The 26,247-nt window shown below is 40.5% G+C and overlaps 3 protein-coding genes across 3 annotated transcripts; 1 reads left to right on the top strand and 2 right to left on the bottom strand.

Moving 5' to 3' along the window:
- The first annotated feature begins 571 nt into the window (after positions 1 to 571).
- On the top strand, positions 572 to 1,519 carry LOC135497258 (putative nuclease HARBI1). Its single transcript, XM_064787018.1, has one exon. The coding sequence runs from the start codon at positions 572 to 574 to the stop codon at positions 1,517 to 1,519; it is 948 nt and encodes a 315-aa protein (XP_064643088.1).
- Positions 1,520 to 2,851: 1,332 nt separating this feature from the next.
- On the bottom strand, positions 2,852 to 3,589 carry LOC135497257 (myb/SANT-like DNA-binding domain-containing protein 3). The gene has a single exon (XM_064787017.1). It carries the CDS (start codon positions 3,587 to 3,589, stop codon positions 2,852 to 2,854), a length of 738 nt encoding a protein of 245 aa, XP_064643087.1.
- Positions 3,590 to 21,378: 17,789 nt separating this feature from the next.
- On the bottom strand, positions 21,379 to 25,947 carry LOC135497254 (uncharacterized). Its single transcript, XM_064787016.1, has 4 exons — positions 25,870 to 25,947; positions 24,861 to 25,201; positions 23,635 to 23,848; positions 21,379 to 21,674 (listed from the first exon to the last, which is right to left on the bottom strand). Exons 2-4 carry the CDS (start codon positions 25,110 to 25,112, stop codon positions 21,379 to 21,381), a joined length of 762 nt encoding a protein of 253 aa, XP_064643086.1. The 5' UTR covers positions 25,113 to 25,201; positions 25,870 to 25,947.
- Between the last annotated feature and the right edge of the window lie 300 nt (positions 25,948 to 26,247).

Below are 26,247 nucleotides of genomic sequence, written 5' to 3'. Positions count from 1 at the left end.
TGTTTCGTCCAAACAAACAGGGAACACATGTTGACTGACAGACAACAGGCCTAGTTTGTAAATAACATCATCCCAATGTTTTAGTGATTCACTGAAGGAATCCCAAGACCAATTTTATAGGCAAATGACTGCGCGGCCTTAAGGATGGAAATGTGCAGAGAGTCTTGACGTTTATGGACATCAGTCGCGATTTGCGATGGATTGGCCAATGTGGCGAGATAGTGTATTCATTTTGTATATACAGAGCTGTATTTTTGTGGAAGGCTTCCATATCTGCAAAGGTGCAGTGAGTCTCGCTGTTATTGCCTGTCAATATGTTTGATCCTTCCCATTCCCCAATACCCAATGAGAATGAGCGAAGAGGGGTGACACTTAGGCCCGTATGCACCAGAGAGGATCAACCCAAGTTGTAGCTCAGATCAACGTTGATCTGGATTAAGTTTGAGATCAAATAAATTTTGGTATGCACCACTGAGGATCAACTTCACTTTCTGCTCAAAAAGATCCAAAACTCAAACCTGGTCACTGGCAGGTTTAACTTTCGGATCAAGCTTGATCAGAGTTGTTCACCATGGCGGAGTGGCTAGACATGCTTGATATCATGGAGGTTTTAGAAGAAAATAATCCAATAATGCCTGTTCCCAGACTCATACGAGATCGTAAAAATCCGTTCCAGGAATATCGTGATGAGGAATTTCGCATAAGGTACCGTTTCAGGAAGGATAGCGTGTTGCATTTCCTTGATTTAATAACGGCCGATATTGAACACCCGACAGACAAGAATAGTGCAATACCTGCATATCTCCAGTTGCTAGTACCACTGCGCTTCTTTGCCACTGGTAAATTCCATAGAGAAGATGGAGACCTGGTAGGAGTTCACCAGTCATCAGTAAGCCGGATAGTGAACAGAGTATCCAGAGCTATTGCCAGGAGGCGTCCTGAGTTCATTGCATTTCCTGATGCTGATGCTGCCCGAGATGTCCGCCGCCGGTTTTATGAAGTCGCTGGGTTTCCAGGTGTGATTGGATTAATTGATGGTATACACGTACCGATTTCTTGTCCGAGTATAGAAGATGCCGAGATTTTCAGGAACAGGAAGCGTATATATTCAATAAACGTTCAAGGAATTTCAGGTCCAGACATGGAATTCACTAATATTGTTGCTAGATGGCCAGGGTCCACACACGATAGTAGAATCTTTGAAAATAGTGCAGTATGCATGAAATACGAGAACGGACAAATCGGGAATGGCTTGCTTCTTGGCGACAGAGGATATCCATGCAGACGGTATTTGTTGACCCCATTCCACAATCCAGTTGATGCTGCCAGCATACGATACAATGACGCCCATATAGCGACACGATCTGCAGTCGAACGGGTGTTTGGTATTTGGAAAAGACGATTTCCTTGCTTGAAAATGGGTCTTCGTGTCAAGCTAAAGAAGTTTGGTGATAATAATAGCCACAGCAGTTCTTCACAACTACGCAAGGAGACAACAGGAGGTGCCATTCGATGGTGATGATGTAGACGACGATGACGAAATAGAGGAACCGCCGCCAGAGCGCCAAGGCCTAGTTTTCTGAACAGCCTTCGTACGACGGCATTTTGGAGGAGATGTCTAAAGGAAGGGGATGATACTCAAAACAGCCCAGATAGCAAGCCAACGTTGGGCCAATGTTGGAACAACGTCGGCTTGGACGTTCGCCCAACGTTGGCAGCTGACGTTGGGCCTTCATCAAAGCTTGAACCAAAAAAATATCTGAAATAAAAAAATCGACGAAAAAGTTGGTCATACAAATTAATGGGCTTTGGACACCAGGTTCACCAATGCATTCTGCAATGCTGAATCTGGCATGCACAGGGACACTAGACCATTATTTTCATAAAATCCATGTAGACAGCAATAACAATGTGTAAAACATTCATGATAATGAATCGAAAATTTTAATAATCAATACTTCTTTCAATACGTTATTTCAATACAGACTTTACTATTTTTGGTATTTTCTACCATCTTGCATCAAATAAGTCCTACAAATTTTCCCGCAGTTTGATTGTTTAAATTTTTGACCATCCAGCACAGTTATTTATGCATGGTCTCCGATCACTCGATGACAAATAACAATGATCACTGATATGAATACATAAAAGAAAAATAGCAGGATTTCTATTTTAGGATAGGATATCCCAAAACGTAAACAACCAAACGGCGGGACACTCCCTTTAAAATACATGACAAATTTGTCTTGTATTTTAAAGGGAGTGTGTCCTTACATTTATGTAAGGACAAATGAAGAGCAAGTCCAGGATGGGTTGTCTTTTTCAGATACAACCTACATTTTGACACACTTGTCCAGAATGTAAACAAGTTTTCTCTTTTGCTGTAGGGTTTGGATAAAAAACTAATCAGTGCAATTCCACGTAAAAATAAGCGAGTAATGAAAAACATGTATTTAAATAAAGTCTTGATTTTAGCCAACTGGCACAAAACATCGGCGAAAATCATGGATGGATGTCCATACTCCGATTAACAGTTAACAAGTGCACCTCACTATCGGCCTATAATCAGTAGCCGACAACATCATCTGTCAAAATTTTATTCAACATTCAACCAAGATACCACTGGCGATAAATGCAAACGGGTATGCCTATCGTGTCTCCCATCAATGAGTTCCGTACTTTGGTCGACACACTCATTTCCCTGAACCCTGTCAAACATATCAGCCTGTTTCTTGTACGTTTTCATTTTGGCATCATGCTCTTTTTGGGCGAAATCGATTTTCATCCTCCAGTATTTCATCTTTAGCTCGTGCTCTGCTTTGGCAAATGTAATCAGTTCCTCTTTCCTAGTTCAACGTATTTCAGAGGTACAGGCATCATCCGTAACAGTTGCTTCACGGTTGTTCCTTCTGTTATAATTGCAGGCCGTGGAGTTTGACACCCTCGAACTAGTGGCAGATAATGCGTCGGACGATTGAAGTAACGATTTAGCACTCCCGAACGCAGCTGACGGTAATGTACGTTGTGTTGCAGGAGAATCCGAGGACGAAATTCTGGATGCAGCTTTTCCCCCAGTAGTTCCGGATTGCAGAGAAAGCGTTTGGAGGCTATGTGATGATGGGTGTGATGAGGTAGAAGAGTTTTCAACTCTTTCAGGAATGTCGAAATTATCATCATCTTCCATTTCAACATCATCATCGAATGGGTTCAGAAGTGGCCGTATCTGCGAAGGGATCATCGACGAGACTCGTTCCCTCATGCTGTCAACAGTTGAGGGATCTTTCCCACCCCCTGTTGCCATCCTTTCACGCTTTTCTTCAGCAATGTCCTTCTTTGCTCTCATTTTAACATTTTTCCAAAACGTCTTGAGCTGTGCTTTATCTCGATGGTGTACATTTGGTTCCGAGTTGTATTTTCTAGTAACACTGTCCCACGCAAGTTCCTTTTTCTTTGAAACCTTGGAATCATGCTTTTTGTTTTCAATAATGTCTTTGTAATCGTCGATAAGTTCCAATAAAACAGCTTTTTCCACTTTAGAATACGGTTTGCTTCGTTTTTTACTCATTGTAGATGGAGTCTGATCTGCCATGATGTACGCACAGCGGCATCAAACCAACAACTAGCAGTTTAACACAGGGACATAGGCCTTCCCCAAACGAGTTCATCATTACCAATCCTATTCAAACCAGGAAATTGACAACTAGGTCACTGCCCTGAAGGATCAAGTTCCAGCTCAGCTCCACTGAGCCGGATCAGTAAAGCTAAAGCTGATCTTCTCTGGTGCATACCAGTTATGGCTCAGAATTTGAGACTGACTTAATGGAGTCGTACTCAAGCCTTGATCTGATCTTCTCTGGTGCATACGGGCCTTAGGGTGCTATTATTTCTTAACTCGAATTTCCATTGACAGAAATGACTGAAACACTGTCTTCTCCGTGGTACGCACTTCAACTTTGATTCTATGAGTTTCTCGAGTGCCATTTCCATTCATTTAAACCATTAGATGTACAGTACTGGAACCGAGGTTGACAGTTTAATCTCGGAAGCAATTAAACTGACCTCAGATGATTTTTGAATGACAAGTGCAAATCAAATGAAAAATGTCACTATAGTCATTTTATATACTGTATAGAAGGCTAATTGGAAATATATGACATATTGAATGTGAGGTCACCATAAGGTACCTTCAGAAGAAGAGAGGTGAACATTTTTTATCGATCAATATTTTTCATACCAAAATGAAACCTTTAAACTTCACAATTATCAACATTTACACGAGCGTACAAACCGTACGCTGGGGGAAGGGGGTCAATATGCCTGCGTACGCTTCTTAGAGAAACACAAAAATGTCGATTTAATTTTGGCGCAAAATTGATTGATTATTACCGAAACACGTGGCTGTGAATTGAATACCACTCATAAACCTCATTCCCCCATGCCATACCATGTCAGGCCCCATTTTATTATCCGTCCATATGCATTATACCTCACGCCGAGGTTTGTTTAATAAAATAATCAACATTTTATTTTGTACATTCTCAAGGGGGGGGGGGGGTCTCAAAACTTGTACTCTTGTGAAAATTTTGATAATAGTGAACCGCCCCTTCAAACATTTTTGGACATATTTCTCTTCTTTTATGAGGACAGTTCAGCGCCATCTGACGAGGATTCAAAAACTTTCCACTTGTAGCTCAACAAATAGACCGGAACCTATCTTACTGCAGCATGACGACAATGTTTCTTCCACACCATCCCCAGTGATGTTAAGATTTGATGGTAGAATCCAACTAAACAAAATATCACATAAAGCTTGCAATGTTGTGTGCATACCGATGGAATGTATCCTTACCAAACTATAGACGGTAAAAAGACCATTGGGATTATTATGGCAGTATGTTTGGTTCTTCGGTTGGTTCATCAGTAAACTATTTTTTTGAACGTGTTTGATGCTTTTCCAATTTTCTTTCAGCTTTTAGATAATAAAAATAATGCGTTATTCGTTATTTTCAGTACGCGGAAGTCCTGGCGCGAAAGACCTGTCCTGAACTATTTCACAAAATAGCTGAATTACAGTCACGCGGAAGTCCTGGCGCGAAAGACCTGTCCTGAACTATTTCACAAAATAGCTGAATTACAGTAAAGTGATGGTGTCAATACATCTTCCTGTCGTCGTTTTACAATCGGCAGGTTTCGCAACCCATACGAACGACGAAGTACTAAGTATGGAGGCCTGTGGTGTCATATGTGTGAATTCATTTACACGGCTCGTATTGAATCGGTGTTCATACCTAGCACAAGCAATCAAAGATCCTTTGAAAAACCATCCTCGATAGAATATATTAACAAACTTTGTATTTCATTATTCGTAACTCTTCATATTTCATTTTTTCCCGATGCAGCGAGATAACAGAATTGCCCGTTGATAGTTGGTATCCTCCTAATTGATGTTGATTCGTCAGAAAGCATAGTAAAAGATATTGCCACAATAAAGTGTAAAAAGTGATGCTGTATCGATTGTTAAGTATAAAAGAAGCCAATATGGTTCGACTGTTTACAGGATGGAACAAAAAGGGAGACTTTTTCTGATCAAAATTAGGTGTCAATATATAGTATGAAAAAATGTACCTTTATGGAATATGCTGAGTTACCAGCCCCTACCGACATGGTAGAACAGCTAGAACAGTGCTCAAATACAACATTGTCAACACGGCCCCTCACCGGTGCGGGGGGGGGGGGGGTGTACAATACAGTGTACGCAGAGCTATATCCGTTATACTGGTATAAAATGAACACCTACATTTTTGTAAGCTTTCCCCTAATTGGTTAATATTGGATTATAAATTTCGGATTTGAAATTTGTTGACAAATATGTTGAAAATGCACCTGAGAATACCGGGGAAGACGACACTTGTAATGAAGCAGTTGATGATGATGAAAATAGTGCTGGCGTGATTATATAATAGTGATTAATATTTTGGTTATATCAAGCAAAGACCGACATCATGTCTCTTCTTCTTGATATACTTAATCCAAAATATTCAGGTACCTAAATTCTCGTTCCGTGTATTAATGATCATAATTATTTAACTCGTCGGAAAAACACATAGGCCTATTTGTTGTATGGAAAATGTGCATTTAATTCTGTGCGCATCTAAACCTGGTGGCTGTGCCTGTTGTGCCCATATTGTTAACTTACAACTGAAAATACAGTTAGAAAAAGAATGAGGAAGAAGCTGTTAATCCATGCAGACGATGAATCCGTCCGGTGTTGAGCTTTTTGAAACAAACAAACCTTTGTTAGCTTCATGCAGGGGCGAGGTTGACATTTCCAACCTTGACAAACACTGATGGAATGTTGTTTTTGTAAATCTCAACCAAGCTGTAATATACTGGCCTTTACAATCAATCTATATATGCTGGTCCCGTTCGTTCGAAACAAAAATCGCCATGGCTGGCGTTAACTTAATCTGGCGTTATCGCCTTAAATTAAGTCCATTAGACTTAACACCAAGTTAAAGTTAACCTCATGACTTTTGCATGATTTTAGGGCAAACACTATTCGGATGGTGCTCGGTGTTTGAGAATGCCAGCAATATTCGAAATGTTTTTATTTGACTTACGCATGTATACTTTACTATGTTATACAGGATCACGTGAGGTTGGCGTCACGAAAAGGCTGTGACATCACGTCACTGACACCTTCACTCGCAATCCATAGTTTCATATTGTAAGCATGAAGAATGCACAATGTACTAATAACGTGCTAGAAACATGCATGTGTTCTTTTAATACTGACAGAAATGACGAAAGTTGGCAAAAAATGATGAATTTACGTTGCAATCGTTGTTCGAAAGATGGCCACCGAAATCAATATTGGCACAGTGCCAAAATGTTTCTGTTATTAATTCTGAATGTACGATATGTGGAATTTGAAATATCAGTAAAAAATGCCCTTAACAGCGCCAAACCCATCATCCAGCGAAGGGATAAATACAAATTTTGTGAATTTTTCTTCAACAAATTTCGAATCTTCATTTGACCTTGACCTTTTCCAATGACTTTGACCTTGAACAAATTTCTTAGTATGTTTAAACGATAGTCGATACAAGGAAACATATGAATGGACACTTAAATTGTATATTTCCGATAACTAAGTTGGAAGAAAATCGTTTTTACAAAAATTGAAGTTTTTTATAACTCGTTGCCATTGTCACGGCCATAACTGTTGTCAAAAGTAATTGCCGCATTGCCGACAATCTTTTTCGTGTTCCCGAAACAATTTTCTATCGATTTAGACCGCTCGGCAAATTTCATACGAAAATTCCCACGGGATTCCATTTGACCCCTGACTAAAAAAATTCACTGAGCAATAGGTAATTTTTCAACTGATTTCGGCTAAACTTCAAAGTGGTGTATAACCTAGAATTCTCAAAATAATTTAATAGTATTTCATACAGTTAATGATCTAGATTTAATCAACATATTCCTACTTTAGATTTTGTATTTTCATAAGTATCTTTGCAACATGATGGCTTTATTCAGCCGAATAAGTTCACTCTAGAAAGAAATTGACAAATTAATGATTGAAATAGATTTAGCACAGGAATAACTTTATGAATGTCCAAAAGACGAGTTAATTGTACATCCCCCGGCTAGTCGTATCATGAATTAGTAAGGGGGTCGTTGAGGCAATAACAATGCGCTAATTAGGGTGGGCCACGCGATTAATCTCAATAAAATCAGCTTTATCCAATCTATACCACGTTTCCATACATTTTCGTGTTTGCATGAACATCCTTAACGTACTGATGTAAAATGAAGTACTTGAGTTGCTGCTGCGATTAATTTATTCACTTGAAACAAATGCTTATGAATTACACATTTTTGAATTTTAGAACTACATTGTCGGAGCGCTAATAATCAATACAGAGTATCAGTCTTGAGATCGGGCAACAGCCCCGTGGAGGCTTAAGACTTAAGTGGGACATTTCAAGCATTATGATTGGCTTACAGAGTGAAGCTGTGTCCCCCCCCCCCGGGCGAAGTTTACACAATCAAGTGAAAGGATAAGTAACATTCAACTCTAAGCCTTCCTGCCTGAGTGAGTGAGTGACGTGAGGTGAGGTGATTGGTCCCTCTTTGATCTTATCTGATTCGGAATGATCATGATGCAGATCGACCTCCGTCCATATGAAAGCTATCACACCTAGCATCATTGTAACTGTTTTGCAAATTACTGTAAACACTTAATACCAGGCAGGCAGACATTCGCCGAAATACAGGTTATCCTTGCCTATAGCGTCTTTGGATGACATTGCAATGAGGCCCGATGGGGTACATGATAGTGGTTCTTGAATAATCATACGTGACCGAGCAAGACCAGGCCTAGAGGGCGGAGTTTACTAAAAAGATTTCTTGAGTATTCAAACCCACTCCTGATGACACCCCTTTGTGGGCCTAATTAAATGTATGGTACATCTTCAGTTGTACAAGAAGGTATAGAAGACGTTATAGGCAAAGATAACCTGTATACCCATTAACAAAGGAGTTGGCGTCTAGCCTTCTCATGCCCTGCATGTACAGTCTTACCAGACACCGTTCAAAAAAAATATTACAGAGATAAAATAAGATATTTGAATGCGGTTTTCAGAAGATTATAATTATTCTCAATGCCAGAATTAGCGTCCATTAAGCAGGTGCTTCAAGTTGAACGATTATTGACATGTTATCGCCGTTCCTTCGCTGGAGTTGAAAATGCCCTCTTTGCAGATGTTTTCAAATGCGGAACCGAATCCTCATTTTCTCGGCTCCTTTTGCAGAGAAGATTTTTCATGACCTTTTATGTTTCCAAGAGCCTCATGGTTAACACCGCTGGCTGCCATGGTTTGATTCCGGGGAGAATCCAAGATTGTATTTCTGGATGAATTTGCGTGGCTTTCAAGGCACTAAAATTCCTGGTTCTTCACATCCAAGGTTTGACATATTCGAGAGTCTGTCGGATGTGTCTTATAAGCCGTGGTCCCTTGTACCTGAGTGTCTATGCCAGGGCAAGTAAAATATCCAACATATGTCGGCAGTAGCCTATAGTGAACTCCATACCTCCGGCAAAAATCCAGTAGGGCTACGACGCCGGTAATGATGTGATATATGATAACGATCACATAATATTCATGCAATACCTGTCCTATGGACGCCAATTCTAGCAGAGAGAATATGCTCGAATAGTATGGTACAGTCTACGCTCTGAATGGTGCTCTCAAGATTGAGGTGTGAAATGCAGATTTCCTTAACCCAGATATGTCAGGGTAGTGGTTTGGTTTTATGACTCCCCGCACTGAACATGAAGCCCTATATATGTTGACGAATTTGAGTGCAGCATGTGCTTATCTTGATTCATTAACTAAACGTGTTTGTAGCCAACGTATAAATCCACGTAAGTATTGGTCTGGTCAAGCTGACGCCTTGGATAATGACCACTGACCAAGTGCTCCTTTTCCGCTCCTATCCAGATTTCTCAAAGTGTCGAGCGAAATGTTCTTGCTGTTCCGCAGATGGCAGCCATGCCAGCATGATCAGTTCATAGCGGATGAAGAATATTTCCTCAACTCTATCAACTGATGACAGCAAAAGCACTGAGTAAGTGTACAGTAATGAATCCCATCTCAATGTTCTAAAGGTATTATAGTACTAATTTCAATAGATACATTGACATAGAAACATCACTATGATCTGCAGTTGAAACCTCCGAGAAGCACCATCAAAAATCTGTTGTGCAATGTTGTAAGCAGGTATCAAAGGATTACTCACTTTCTTACACGCCTTAAAACACTGCTTGTTCTGGAAACCGAGGCCGAGTTGTTCAAAGCTCCACAAATTAAAGTGGTTTGGCGGGCGCTGAACGACCGGTAACATAGCGTTCCGCGAAGTTTGCTCCGTTAGGCTTGATGGTCTACCATCGATTTCACTGCCACCGCTTACCATGAGTTGCTGCCAAGTTGAGTTCGGTAACTTATGCTTCGCGGTTGTTTTGCACACCCAGGCATGGGTTGTTTTTGTGCGCAGAGACACGTTTTTCTCTGTTTCCCCATATTGAAAGTAGTAATGATAATTATGATAGGAGATGTCTCTATAAAGCACTTTTTACTGTATCATCTACTGTCTCAAAGCGCTTTTACAATCGCAAATATTATTACCCAGTCTGTCCAGAAACCATTCTGGAGAACCAAGGGCAACGCCCAATCCTGCGCATGCACGGACATTTCAGGCCAGTTGAGCGTTACAAAGTGGCCCTGGCCGGGTATCTAACCCGGGACTTACCCGACGCAAAACCGACGCTTAACTACGAAAGCCCAGAAGGCTCATCTGAAATTCGAAATACGAAATCCGTAATTTTGAAATACAAAATCCGAAATTCAAAATCCCTAATCGCTGGGAAACTCTTAGCCAATCATATAAAGTGTAACATTCAATAATTTGGCGTTATAACAATGGAGAAATTAGGAGTAAATGATGAGTTATTCATTGGAATTAAGTCTAGCGCTTGCGTCAAATTGTGGCTATATCCCCTGCATGGCTACACTATCGTGCCACTCTTTTTCTACAGATTTTTTTGCTGTGAATACAAAAACTTATCACCCTCTACCCCCCCCCCCCTAAGTTGATAAAAATGTCGTCCCAAACACTCCTCCGTGTCTGTCTTGATATCTAACCCAGAACTTACCTGACGCAAGGCGGACGCTTAACTGTGGTGCCACCGCGCTCACTGTCCAATTTTCTGTTATGAAAACACTGAAAAACGATGAACCACCATAAACGCGCTAACGGTCAGACCCAAACAAAATTCCCAGGTGAAGAAACTTTTCCTTTTTTTTGCAAAATAACATTGATTTTCGAATTTGATAGATTTATGTTGCAGTTATGGTCACGGCTACTAATTGCAACTGCCACTGTCATTGTAACTGATATCAATTATGTAAAACTTTCTCTTTGTGTTATATGAACATTTTTGCTTTCAATGTGTGACTTTTTCCTGAATTTGTACTTCTTCGGCCAAAGTATCAGCCGATTCTTTTCGTCGACGAAGCAGAAAAATGCAGCCTGGTCAACGACGGTGGGAATGAACCAAATTTTGGCTTTGATGAGAAATGCTAAAGCTGATGACTTGTCCCTGCACGAATCCGCTTGGAACATATATAACTTTTGAATTCCGCGTTTGTCTGATTCTCGATAGCAATCCTTGGCCAGAGACCAGGCACAGTTAAGTTTTTATTAGTCTTCGATCAGCTCAAAACCAAACAGGACTTTTTCAAACAGGACTTTTTCATTTTACTAACCATGGTAACGAAATAATTTGTTTGTATGCTTTCAGTTCATTGATGTGGTGCATTGAATTCGGACATTTTCTGCTCTGTACGGTTTATTTCTCGACCAGTCTGGCTGAAACTTTCGGGTTATTATTTTTTGCGTCAATCTACTTATGTGCCAAGAATGGATGAGAAATATCCAAAAACAAAATATATATGGCCTATCCAGGGGACCCTCAAAATGACCATTGGACTTCGTTGAAGAATTTTTTTATTTCTGCATCGAGAATGCTGAATCCTTAAAATTATGTTTTTTATCGAGGCAAGGATCAAGAAAAATCTATTTTGAATGCAATCCGACCAGTAGTTCGCCCTCCAGAGCCCCAAACGATGCGGACATAACATTTGCGAATGGACTATAATGGTTTACTAGCTGAGATCGACACAGCGCCTCTGGATGCAATGCGTCTGTGGAAACTTGGCAATAATGACATGGAATTCTTGCTGAGAAGCAAGAGATTTTCCCAGCTGAATATTTAGCAAGTAGAACCTACGCAAAATTCGCGAAATTATCCTGCACGCGATATTTTTCTGTTCTACAGTTCGTAGTAAATCTGCAATAAAGTAATAGTCAAAGAGATAACACCGTTTCATTTATATTTTGGTGTGCAATCCCGTCCAGGCATTTCTGAAGTGAAATTGTTTGCTAAATCCGAAAAAGCAATCTTACAAGAACCAGCCTGTGCGTTATTATGAAAATTGCATGTTTTTGACTGGTAGTGGTGAATTTTGTTGTGAGAAATTCTGGGAAAGGGGAAACAATAGCCAGCGATTATCCAACATAAAACAATGATTTTTCACTCAAAATGTTTGTATTGAACTATTCTATCACATAAAACCAAAAATATGCAAATTAGCATCGTTGTTATGTCACCTGAGGTCAAAAGGTGCCAAAAATAGGGTGCTACTTGAAATTTGCGCCCCATCTTAAATAGCACTGATTTTGAACCACTATTCCATTTCAGGGGCAGAAAATGCCTGGATTAGGAAGCAGAGAGGTATTTGGTACTTTTAAGTCCAACATAATGAAGAACAAGGAATGATTCTTTAAACAAACGGTAAAGATAATAATTAGGCGAAAGTTACGTGCAATACAAAGCGATATAATATCTTCATGAAAATTCATCACATGACAATGATCCGCCATTCAAATGTTTGGTTTGAGGTATTCAATCTATCAAAGGGTCTACAAAATTCAGTTCGAACCTGTGGTTAGTTCGTTAAGTGTTATGACACAAATCATTCAGGATCGAAACCACTCAGTCAAATTCCCCATCTTCCTGATCTGATTCATCCGAATCGCTGTCATCAAAGCATTCTTCATCAGCAGCTGCTTCGTCAATATTCTCAATGTTGTTTTCTATGTCTTTAGGCATTTGTTGTCCCTCAAACCACACAATGTTCATTTTTCCACTTTTCGATTTCCATCGACATTGTAAAGGATGGACGTCTCCAGCAGGATTGAGAAGATGAGCACTCTTCAAAAGCGAATACACGTAGTTAGTCCTCATCACCTTTTGCTGAAGAACGGCTTTCGAAGGCGGTAGCAGGCTGTAGTCAGCACCAATCAACTTCTCCATAGGTTCAGATGTAATGGTTGGAGAGCATTTATGTCTGAGTAGAGTATATCTAGCGTCTGCATTATCTGTGAGCTTCGACTTGCCGTATATGTCGCATACAAACTTCTCAAGCCCAATCAACAGTTCATCTGATCATGACGGTTTTGGAAATCGGCCTAACTCCTTAAGCACACGTTGGTAGGCTTCTGATCAGACTCCTCAACTATTTGGCAGAGTTTTACCTATCCTTTTCTCATGAATACGCATGTATAATCACACGCAGGAGGAGCAGGAAATTAACGAGGAAGCATTTTCTAGCACGAGGTACCGAATTCTGAAAATAAGGATATTTTAACCCAGCAATGGCTATAGATCCTATGTTGTGACGATCAGTGATCGTTTGTTATTGCGATCAGCTGACTTCTCCCTTGACCCGGTTTGACCCCGTTATTGTATTATTATTTCCGCGCCAAAAAATTGTTTACCGAGATTTTGCGAGATGTTGGCGAGACTTAGGTAACACCCATGGGCATGTGTGTTCAAGACAGCACTTCGACTCCGTCCGCGATTGAGTGAGGATCGCCGCCGGTTCTGTACTATTCTATAGATGACAACGCCCAGAAGTTCGTAGCGAGATGGTTGAAATGGTTGAAGCAGCGTTGAAATGGTGGTAACGTTTTTATGATTGATTCACGCCGTACTTTACCGATAGAATGGAAAATGCCATAATTTTACCGGTGTGAAGCCTTTCACGCTTTACGTACATTTGTATACGGCCGATGCACTGACCGTGTGTATCGTGCTGTGTTTGTAAACGTATCACCAGTTTGTGTCTTCCTCTCGCTAATGTATAGCTATCTGTGCATTTAATTGACATGGTTTTCTATAGTTTGAGAAGGGGTCTAAAAGGGGGGTGTAATAATGTTTGAAGGTGCATTCTGGTCTTTGCGGACCAGGTGCTTCGAATAGGCTCGCGTAGATCAGGTCGACCTGAGCAACTTTCCACTCCACTCTTTTAGGCCTATTTTCGATGAATGGGCTGTAATGTTGTTGATTCTCGGTTAGAATGAATCGTTATCGTTTAGTATTTTAGTTCATTGGTGTTATTGGACATACTCGAACCTGTTATATAGACTTTAAAAATTATAGACCGTGCGAACGGATTTCTGGAAAACCATTATATAAAACCCAGTTGTATTTTGGGACTAAAAAGATGTTGTGTTAACCCACGTTTTAATCTGTGTATGTTGAATTCAGGTGACTGTTTGATAGTTATATAGTTAGAAGCCAGTGGGTGTGATTCCATCACTGTCTCTCCGCTTACGCCAGAAGCCGTGTTGACGATTTGGACGAATCCGCCCTGCAGAGATCGAGAAGGACGAGGCCTTGCTGTTGACGTCCCTCCCCGTTTATAGAATACCCGTGGCGGTATAGTATTCTTAATTTACTGGCTAGTTTATTGTTACGACCTGCCGGCTAGTTAGGACTAGTCTGTTGCCATCTGGGCAGAACCGGTTGAGTCGAAGTCATTTATATAGTCCTAGCTAGCGGTCAGGTTGCTTCAGTCAGCCTGAGTCAATGTTACAGACTGTTTGTGTTGTAGCACGCTTTGAGTTGTGAGAAGCATTTTAGTATATATCCCTTAGCGGAAAAAACTTGTATTGATATATTCCCCTTGGCGGGAAGATAATTTGATATATATATATAATCTACAACGCCCTTCTACTGACGTTACGGGCTGGAATACCGAAGTCTGCAATCGAACACGAGACGGAGGATAGCCTGTTGTAGATGCCGGAGAAGAGACACCGCAATCGTGTGTAAAACTAGTACGGAGCCGCTGGCTCTAGGCTGAAGCATTTACAGCTGTAGTGAATTGTAGGTATCTTATGATAGCTTGTACCATATAGATATACAGTCCTCTTCATAAAGTAATTAACCTCTGGCATAGTTCTTATCGTCATCTTGTCAATTCGTTGATCGCCAGAACATCCTATTCGCTGGGTGTTGCTTGGTTTTTGTCACAGAACATGTGTGACTAAAATGGCTGCCTAATTCAGTAGTGCTTGAGAAGCTAATAGGAATGGTGTCTTCATATTGGATCCAAATTTAAAACCGATCCGAGACATCCGGTTACCCGTTATCAAGCCCCAGGACAGAATGGGATTTCGCACTATGAAAAATAGGAATATACGGGAAAATCCCACTTACTTCGGCCTCAACCCGTTCGAAATTTTCTAAGTTTTATAGACCGCTGCCAGGGTCATAGTGATTTCAATGGAATAGCCATTGTCAATACTCTTACATGAACGCAGGGTTAAATGGGCCTTTCTCTAGCACAGGGTATTCTTTCTTAGCGTTTCCCATTAACGATCATTACGACATTGCATCGAGAGGCCTTACACAGAATTTTGTCGCATTCATGGCATTGACTGAGCTTCCGAAAGTTGCGTTCAACAGTTTGAAGACTAAAATTCAAAATGCAAGGCGAGATTCTATTTTTCCTTTTTATTCGTCGCCTGGCACTGCACATGTACGTGCATGGCGATGGATGTGGATCCTGCGCCTCCAAGGCGCCGACTCCAGGCCTATTCGTTGGAGCAAAATATCCGGTATATGGACGAGTACTGGCTGGCTCATCTTGAAGGACACGACCAAGGGCGTACTCTCGCCGACTTTGCCAGGTTTCGTAACATTCGAGTTAATACATTCCGCCACTGGATTCGTAACGAGGATGACATCAGGGGTGCGCATGAAGAATGTCAACGGCGAAGACGGATGAGTCGGTACCGTCAATTGGGGAACGGTGAGCGTCGGACGCCTTTTTTATTGAATCTAACGCTCTAGAATTACAGGGATGTCACTGTCCACTGCAAGTAGGCCTACCGAGTTCGGCATCAACTCAGTTTGCAGTGGAACCATACTTTGGAGCCGAAGCTCTGGGTTCGAACCGTATGCGCTCGTAATAGACCACTTGCGAAAGTCAGCCGATAGTTAATTCAATGAAATGGTCCCAGGTTATTGTGTACCTTCCATGTATTGTACTCGCCTGGGCCTAGGCCTAATTTTGCAGGCCAGGTGGCTATGTGGATGCGTACACAGTATACAGCATGGATTGAACTCTGAATTTCGTTGGGGTTTTGTTTTTTTTGGGGGGGGGGGGGGTCGGGTAAGGTGAATGTGAACTGTTTGATAAAATGTGTTGTCCTACAGCATTCATGTATGGTGGTACTGAAGCTTTTATCATTTCAGGTATTTGGCCAGAAATCGAAGATTCCACAGTTGAATGGTATCGTGGAAGGAGTTGCCAGTCTCTGTACAAGACTTAAAGGACCAAGCCGGTAGGGTTTTCCGACGATGGGGGACAACATCCCTGGCGATGAGAGGGCGCAGTTGGAAATGTCTCGACCTCGGTGTTTGGATTTCAGAGCCTCTCCGCACTGGCTTGAACGTTTTATGATAAGGTAAGGGGAAATGTCAAGAAAATGAACATCAAGTACACCACTGACTGAAATGTGAATAAACAGTGCAATGTTACATTTTACTTCTACTTATGGGTGTAATTGAAAACAACAACCTCACTGATTCATATAGTCTACAGCGTAGCCATACGTTAACCATTAGTATGACTAGTGATGGACAAATCGATAACCCAATGGTATTCATGTTTTTGGGATACCATTATGCGGCTTCTTCTAGAGCACTTAAAACTACTCCCACATCCGCATTTCCTTTTTTCTTTGAAACTGATCGTTTCATATTTCAGACATCGCATCAGCTATAGAAGATGCACTAGGGATTCTAAGAAAATTCCTGAAAACGCTGCTCAGCCGGTAGCTGACTTTCGGGATGTTATTCAACGAAGAGTGGAGGAGAGGAACTATTCTGAACGACGCCTATTTAACATGAACCAGACATTTGTGCGATATGATTTCCCCCCTAATTATTCGTTGGATAACACAGGTAACCGCGACGTCGAAATAAAAACATCGAGAGGAAACCCGAAGGAAGGATGCACAGTCACCCTTTTAATTGCAACTGATGGGAACAAAGGCCTAGCTGAAGTGAACTTCCCTCGACTGGTTGAACATGGGGCAGTCGTAGCTGAACTTAGAGAACATGCACCGGAGAATGTACGGGTGAGTGTGGCTTGGACTACCATGTCAAATGACGAATGCCGTGTGATTAATATCGTATTCCCTACATGATGTCCAACGAATATCGTGTAAACAATAGCTGACGCATTATTGTTCACAATTGTATCGACCTATACCCGCGCTGAGCGCATAAACTTGTTTTACTTTTCTCCCATTCTTCATCACAAGCGTTGGGTTATAAAAAGTTTCAATTTCATTCCAGGTAACTTCAAATCCGAAAATAGAAATTTGAAATTCGAAGTTTGAAATCCAATACTAACCAACCAGAGGAAAGCTTACAAAAGATCAAAACCAATTAAATACCGTGTAACATTTTATTCTTAGAAAACAAAGGCCGCAATCTGCACTGCGCGTTTATATGCATAAAATCATGACCAGCTGTGTGGTGAAATTTTTGTTTACCGCATGCATTATTGACGGGAGGGAGCGAGCAGGGAGAGTGTGTTCGAGTCCCGGTCAAGACGATACATTTTTTCTTTTTTGTGAGAGGGGGGGGGATTTTTTGTATTCACAGGAAAACGTTTATGTTAGTATTTGTTTTAACCTATAATCATTGGTTTTGGCCTTTTGTGCCGAATTTATAACTTTAAAAAAAATGACTGGTGACTGCTGGTGACTGGTGACTGGCGAAATAAAATGACTGGCGGAATATCCACACTCATCTGCCCCCGAGTCTGCCTGTGTTGTTAAATTTGTTGTTGTCGTGTGACACTGTCCAAATCCTGACACCGGATGTTATGAGGTTCTTGGAGGTCATTACCATCAAAAGAACGAGAAGGACGCAGGACGTTTTATTCTATTCTTGGATATTTTGTATCATCCCTGCAGGTCTTTCCTGTGTCACGGTCGCACGTTTGGGTGTCTGAGAGATTTGGCAGTAAGTGATGATAATACAAATTAGGGTTGTCACAATCAGTCACCGGGTCTAAGGATCAGATTGACTCCTTATTTAACGAATTTGTGAACACGGGCACAATGGGGTGCGGCATTTTCCTTAAAAGGAAAGTTTAATGACCGAGTGAGACGGTTGTAAAGTGCAACTAAAGGATAAATAACTAAGAGACACAGATTTCGGGTACAACGTTATTATTAAATCACTTTTTAATCATTTGACATAATATACAGACTCCAGCTGACCACAATAGAGATCTAGTGTATGCGCCTAATGGGCGTACTCACTAAATATGTACTACCATCCCATAATGTAACCATTTCCCTCGCGTAGATCACTCAGTACGGTTTAGGGAAGGTTCTGAGGAGAGATTAAGGAAAAGTCCATATCAGATTTTTTCTTAGTGCCTACATGGAGTAATGCCGAGTGTAATACATACACTCGTTCATATCTTATTGATCCTCTCAATTTTCCTCTGGGGGTTAGACACAGACAGATCACCCACGACCCGAAAGGCGCCGTGAGGGGGCCCTGCGTGCGTGAACAAACTCTGACACCTCTCACGAAAGCTTTACCCACAGTACCTTGAGGCGCAACGAAATGTACGCACTACATGTACTTCTCTATATTGCCTCCATATTGCCGTCTGCCGAGCGTGCACAAGTGCACTTTTTAAAATGTCGAGTTAGCTTTTAGCCTAAATCTACATTATTACATAATGAAATAATAATGGAAGACATAAACAACTGAAGTCGATATGTCTCGTAAAAAACTCTATAGTCAGAATTCGGAACCTTAAACAAGATGAATTACTCTATATTGCTTCCACATGCCGTCTTTCTTATCAATTCTAGATATTATGCAAGCATTTCTCTATAGATATCAGAAGCTTTTTTCTACTTTTTCTCCCTTTTGTTTTCAAGAAGCGCCTAACTTTACCAGAGAAGGTAACTTGAATACTAATACCACTTACGTTGTTTATTGAATGACTAACACTATAGTTGATATATCTTGTAATAATTTAAAATACAATGTAATAAAAAAGTGCCTTACACGCCAATTATGGGTGGGTTTTTTTTCGATAGATCTGCCAAATTTACTTAATGGCTGATATCTTGTCATTGTTATACCCTCATAGTGTGATCACAAATAGCGTATTTACACAGACCTGGGCGGCGTGTGGTATTCGACTCGATGACTCGATGACGCGATCGAGTTGGACATTTGTTAAAGAATATCAGTGTTTGGAATGTAATTTATACATATAATCATAAGTGGAGGAAAATACAATAAGTACAAACCGTTACAACCCCCTTCCAGCTGTTTTCACCGTATTTAACCCGTCCATTTTTTGTTTCCCACAAGTTCGAATTTTCGATAAAACCATGCGCCATGTTGCTATGCAAGCCAACTGGTACCCGTCCCAATTTTGCATTAATACTGTAGGGAAAGCTAGTCTGAATCTTATCGTTGTCGATACGCGGCGCTGGGGTAGCTTCGGATTCGTTTAGCACGGCGGAAGTGTAAATGTCCAAACCGACACGACACCTAATGGACCGATCTCCCGCGGCCATGGGAACCAAAATTATAGCGACTGCGCATTTGGCCCACATCCTACCATAGCTGGTACTCCAATAGCCGGGGTGTTAGCTCGGTCTTTTTATGGGTATGGAAAGGCCGAGTCCAAGTTGACCGGCTTTATATAGCTAGCAGGGTGAAAGAGCATTGGTTTGGCTAATGTGATCTGGTCACATTCCTGTGTTCATCTGTCGGAGTACCTTTGGCCAGAACGCTATGAAAAACACTTTACCTTGATTTCATAGATAATTCGCCAGTTATATACAAAGGGAATATTGTACCAGATGTTCGTGCAAATAAAGTATTCTGGTGCAAGTAAGAACGACTCCGGCCCTGCAGAGACTCGGCGATTCAACTACATCTCCGCTGGCCAAATGCACACGCATCGAGTTTTATCTCCTTAGATAACATTCCAATAGCCGTGCCCTTATCATTGCCAAGACAATTTGCAATCAAGGGCAAGAACTGACATAGAACTGCATGTTGTTTAATATGTTATTTAAAGCTGAACTGCATGCACAAAAACAGAGCACCCCATGCGGAAATAGTAAGAAATTCAAACGACCGAAAGGCCCTTCTGAATGCGGCCTGAAACATGATAGACCTCCAATGCTTCGATGCGCTTGATTTCACAAATCAGCAAGCCGTGGGACGATGCGGACCTTCGCAGAGAATTAATAATAATATAATAATAAGTCTGTCATTTATATAGCGCTTCCCAGAACGTTTCAGCTGTTAAAGCGCTTACAGCTGATTTTTACCGATAATGTCCATTGAACAGCCAAGTCTTCAAATGCATTCGAAAAGTGTCTTGATCCTCAATCGCCTTTATGTCATTGGGAAGTTTATTCCATAATCGCGCAGAGGACACTGAAAAACTTCGATCACCAAAGATTGTTCTTGTTCTTTTTACGGCCAGGTTTCTTGAACTTACATCCATAGAACGTGTGTGACGAGTAATATCCTGATGTTTCACAAGCTGTTCTAGGTAAACGGGTGCCCTTCCATGCAAGATCTTATGTGTCAGATTGATAATTTTATACTCGATGCGCAAGACCACTGGCAACCAATGAAGGTCTTCATTGAAGAATTCTGGAGGGAAAAAAATAAAAAGGTCCTCTCATCGAGACTCGAACTCAGGACCTCTGGTTTTATTTGCCAACACTCTTATCCTCAAGCCCTCTGCGCTGCTTGAAATGCCTGTCGTTTTATACGCCTTTATAGAATGAGCAAACATTTGTGTGTAATCTTTGTTCAACATCTTTGAGCGGCTTCCAGTGGGCAACTGCAGGAAGAAAGTCATTTTTTTTCTTTGCTGTGCGTGATTCTGTATGCGGAGTCTACGTTTTCTCTTAGCAATGTTCACCTTTGTCTTGTGTCTTCTTCCATGATATGTACTTGAGAACATTTCTGGTTCATCTCTCAAAAATAAACCAGAATCGCCATTCATATAAGATATATTTGCTGGCAGCAGTTCACAAGAAAGCCCCCCTAGCTCAGACGGTTAGAGCGTTCGTATTCTGAGCACGAGTTCCCGTGTTCGAATCGCTGGAGAAGATTTTGATTTTTTTTCTCTTCCATAATTCTCCGAGACTGTCCGCATCGTCCTCTGGCTTGCTGGTTTGTGAAATCAAGCGCATCGAAGCATTGGAAGTCTATCATGTTTCAGGCCGTATTCAGAAGGACCTTTCGATCGTTTGAATTTCTTACTATTGCCGCATGGGACGCTCTGGTTTTGTGCATGCAGTTCAGCTTTAAATCAAACTTACGAAATAAATTCCTAAAAATGGTAAATTCGTATTTTAGGTGAAATTATAAATCAAATTGAATTAAGGTTTCGGTTTTATTTCGCTCTTTGGAATGGTGTATACAAATGTGCTGTACAGCCCTGCCAAGTTAACTGCTGTGATGGCAGTGTGGAATGTGCTTATCGTCTGGAGGTCTGGTTCTAACCTAAATGTCATGTTGGTCAATGTCGTCTCTTGCCACTTCTTGATGTCTGCACCTCCACGGACCGTTCCAAAGCAGACTACGAAGGAAAAAACAGCTTCCTGTGGGAACACGCTCCGCCAGTCCATAGTGAAAGACTGGCCTCGGTCGCTCCACATCAACTCTGGTACCTTTCCTAAAATTCAGACAATATTGGTTAATATTTTCACTGCTTTCTATTATAATAAATAAAAGCAATGCTCGGCGAAACATAACACCTATGTTGTTAATTAAAAGAATGTGGGTCTATTAAATGTGCGTGACCAAGGACATACTAGCATAACCAAGAGATTTTCCTCTTGGTGTAATGACGTTTTAAAAACATAATGAAAACGAAATTATACCCACCATCTATTGAGTTAAACATGTTAAATGGATCTGAAGAAGGCCAAAATGTGTATCAAACTCAATCGGTCTTTTATAAAAACTTAACTATGTGTTTTACCATACGTTTATATACAAAACCCACCCATGCCAAAATTTCTTCCTGCCAATGATCAACAGTGACGAAATATCAATATGCATGTAACATAACTGAGAGTCTTGCAAGTCAGGTAAAATGGGGTAATTGTAGCCCCTTTTTCACCTATAATTTTGGTTGCGCAAAAGATTTTCAGGCAGATTCACTAAAACCGGCCTGCATCTTGTGGTGGCACCTCTTCCAATTTTACAGCCTGCAATTTGGGGCACTTAATCTATACAATGCCTCTGAGAGTCAATACAAGACTCGTGGTCAGGGGCTACAATTACCACGTGGCCTTTGGGTATTTGTAGCCCCTGATTAAAATTTAAAATTGCATGTTTTTTTATGTATGAGAACATTTTTTTCACAGGTTTATGGTCTTTATTGGTAATAAAGCTTTCAATATTATTCCAATCTAAGTTGACGACGAGATTTTGCTGGTATCAAACGATATTTATTGAACACATTAAGTGATGTCTGATGCAATCACTTACCAACAATTTAAACAATATCGTCGCAAATCAGACTGATTTTAAACTGGTGTAAAAACAAAGTTCTATCTATCACCTTTGTTGTACATTACAGCTTGTGTCAGACAACTGCTTGTGATATTCTGAATTGACTGACGGTCTTGCTGTGCGCCATTAAAAACTGTAGTTTCAGTTAATGGGTCATGTATCAACCCCAACTATACCTGCTTCCCGAAAATGGTGGTTTGCATTGGAACTAACTCTTTCCCCCTTGTCCGTCATTAAAGGCATTCAATTAGTGTGTTGGTCAACCATGACTATCTCCTTTGTCCCTCCACCATAAGGCCTAGTTTCCCCTTCTGACATCACTATTTCGGACACTCAGCACCCTATTTCTGGAAAGGTGTATAGCTGGCACCACTTAATGCTAATGCAATGTACCGGTAGAAATGCTGCTCTCTAGACAATGGTGTGGCTTTAACTAGAGACACCAGTAACTTTGAAAATATTAACATTATTTCGAAATAATTTTAGATAAACTAGTACGAAACCACAAATTTATCATTATTGGTACATAAAGGGTTAACATTGTATCTAACACGGATAGATTTATGATCAAAGAATATAATTCGAGTATAAGAATAAAAAAAATAGCATTTTCATTTTTCATGACAGGATATATAGAGCTTTTTATAGGGACTACAAATACCCCGAGGGTACCTTGGTCAGAAAAGTGTCTCTGAAAAATTTGCTTTTAATAATGACATCAAATGCCGCATACAACATTCTCTACACTCAATACTGATTATCTGAACCAAGTTTCAAATATATCAATGGTCTTCAAGTGTGGAAAATTCGGACCTGTAAAAAGTTCGATCCCAATTTTTTTTGTGCATGTGTCTGATTTGTTTACTTCTTATAGCCAAAGCTCTTACATAACATGTTGCATAATCCAAAACTATTTATGTTGTGATACTCAAGAGTCACCTCTTTCATATCCATGCTTGGGTTGGCTGAATAATTGCCTGCTTACCGGAATAATATGAATCAAAAACATTGCCAGGGGCTACAATTTGACCGGGGCTACGAATACCCCATTTTACCTTAAATACACATGTAAAACAAGTCGCAATCATCCCACGTGTTGACCACCTCCTACCTACCGTTGTTAACTTTTGGAGGGTCACGAGAGACCATGACCTTTGTGGCAACTTCCTCGGACCTCTTATCAACAACATTCACAGCGCGTACGGCAACCTTATATGTCCCACCATTCTTCAGGCCGAGGTTGTATGCCCTCATGTAGGTCATAGTACTGGGGACGTCAATCCACCGATCCCAAATTGGGCCAGTCTTCCCAACGTTACGGATATTCACCTGCCAATATGATAAGAAGATTGCATGATTTGACTGACGTTTGATGCAATTTTGTAAACTATTCAGCACCACCCTGACGAATCGGCATCTCCTTTCCTCTCGGACACTCACATTGTCCGAGGGAAACGGTACAACGATCACATTCAAAAACGCCATACTATTGCGTCTCCTTTCCCCTTTGACACTCAAACTGCCATACTATTGCGTCTCATTGAATATAATATACTGCATACATTTTGCATTGTAACTACATGTAGCATGTTACATTTTGATCAAAATTATTTAAACACTAAATTTGAACACATTATTTTTGTGTAAAGAGCGAACACAGCTCTGGAGATTGCATTTCCTTGAACTGTTTTTACATATGGTCAGCTAAGGGTTAACTAGTGGTATCTGACATTTTGGATGTTCCAAGAATCGAAGATTCAAAACCCAATGAAAATGCACTTGTTTTGAGGAGAGTTTTTATGTATAGCTACAAGTACGATGGAAACTTGTAATCAAATATCATTGAATGTGCATTAATTTAAAATAATAAAATCAATTTTGACAAAATTGCAATACAACTGAGCTGACGATATGCAGTATATGACGTCCTACGTTTATTTCCTTTTAAAAACAAGTGACCAGAGGATGCACTTGATTCATAATTACCAGATTGACCTCCTCTCATTTTGATAATACGATTAATCATCTCTATGCCTTGGTCACTTTATAAACTTGATGATGAAAATCGCACCTTCTATCTGATGTAACCATCCGGAAATGTCATTAAGCTCATATACTGGGATTTACTTCATTTACAGGCGGACAATCTTCCTCAACCTGTTTAAAATCGTGCCTTCTATCACAAGCTAAAACAAGAGTTGTCATACATGGTGTACACTATGTACTTATTTGTGTTGAATGTTTTCTGGCTGTGGAAGTACACAGTTTAAGTTCTAACATCAGGAAATAAGTTGTGTTGTGTGATCTTATGTCCATAGCTGATATCGAAAACATGACCCACCTCATAAGACCTTATTCCATTGGGGTCACTAAATCCATCCCAATGGAGAAACATTTCTTCTGTTTGGCTCTGGAATTTTTTAACAGCGCTCCAATGGTTGGGGTAGATTGTTTCAGAACCGGTCAAAATTCGAACCCAGGCGTTGTTGCTGCTCGGCTTGGCCTGCACAAAACCAACTCCATTTGTTGTCATTGTTGTAGTACCACCAGCAAAGTTGTGACATCGGACTGTAGTGTAGATTCGTGCTGGCATTGACGACTGATTTAAAGCATGGGATATTTCCCGATCATCATTTTCAACCGAAGTAAACGGTTTGATATCAAGCGCACCTGGGGTTGAACCTTGTTTCCAATAAAGAACGTACATATCAATATATTTATAAAAGAACAAAATAAATGTTGGTGCTGGTGCGACATATCGAAATGGTTACAATTAAAACCAAAATTCGACTTAAAAGTAGAAATCGAAATTCTAAGGTCAATACAGTTTTAAAGTTATGTCATTAAGACATAAGATGGGCAGACAATCTGTGTCATAACATGCATGGCTGGACTAAATGTTCTTGCTACTTGAGATATAGCGATGTCGACAGTTTCTGAAGGTTCCATAAGAGCTATTTTACCATGACCTTAAAGATCGTCACATAATATGAAAGAGCGTCCTCTTTAACCTGCATATAGATTTTCTTCTCAGGCGGCTTGTAGGTCCTAACATGTACATGTAGATTGGTTATGAGCAGATTTTCATTTTGGGTTGTTTCACCTCAACCTTGATGTCTTAACTTCAAAGATATTACACAGGCGAATCATGGTATAATGTCGTTCCAGAAACTTAGCTAAGTTTCCAAATGAAGTAATATCAGCAGATTTCCATTGAGTAGTTGGACCAAGACCTTGACCCTAGCCCTTTACGGTTTTCAAATAACATGAAAAGCCAACCTCGGTCGTTGGCTTTAGTTATCTAGCTACCCTGGATGGGCAATTATTTAATTATTATTGCATTTCCTCACCTATTGCATACTGACAGTATTGTATACCGGACTCCGGATCACTCACACTCCACTTGGCCTTGACTATCGAGGAGTCTTGGAAAGACACATCTCCATCTAAGGATATAAAATAAGGAAATTCACTCTCAATTTCTTCACTAGGATTATGGGAGTTTCAACCATCATTGTTTCAATGACATATGTACTTAAAGCATCTTAAATGCACGTATGCGTGCGCATTGATACCATGAATGTCTGTGTTCGAGTTAATTGTAATCAACATTTCCTATTAAAATAATCTATATCCAGTGTGCACGTTTTAAGACATTGTTTTAATTCACCGCAAATTTATTTGGCACCTATCAGTATAGAAAAGAACATAGGGAATGTGACAAGTTC

This window comes from Lineus longissimus, chromosome 12, assembly GCF_910592395.1.
Source record: "Lineus longissimus chromosome 12, tnLinLong1.2, whole genome shotgun sequence".
NCBI lineage: Eukaryota > Metazoa > Nemertea > Pilidiophora > Heteronemertea > Lineidae > Lineus > Lineus longissimus.
This window is presented reverse-complemented; position numbering and strand designations above follow the sequence as displayed.

Bases quoted from the DNA above. Each gene is read 5' to 3' on its own strand.
- LOC135497258 (XM_064787018.1), top strand. From the start codon at position 572: ATGGCGGAGTGGCTAGACATGCTTGATATCATGGAGGTTTTAGAAGAA.
- LOC135497257 (XM_064787017.1), bottom strand. From the start codon at position 3,589: ATGGCAGATCAGACTCCATCTACAATGAGTAAAAAACGAAGCAAACCG.
- LOC135497254 (XM_064787016.1), bottom strand. From the start codon at position 25,112: ATGCCAGCACGAATCTACACTACAGTCCGATGTCACAACTTTGCTGGT. The intron at 23,849-24,860 runs GTGGGTCATGTT...TCATATTGGCAG, and splicing joins ATGGAATAAGGTCTTATGAG to GTGAATATCCGTAACGTTGG. The intron at 21,675-23,634 runs GTAGGTAGGAGG...TCTGAATTTTAG, and splicing joins CCCTCCAAAAGTTAACAACG to GAAAGGTACCAGAGTTGATG.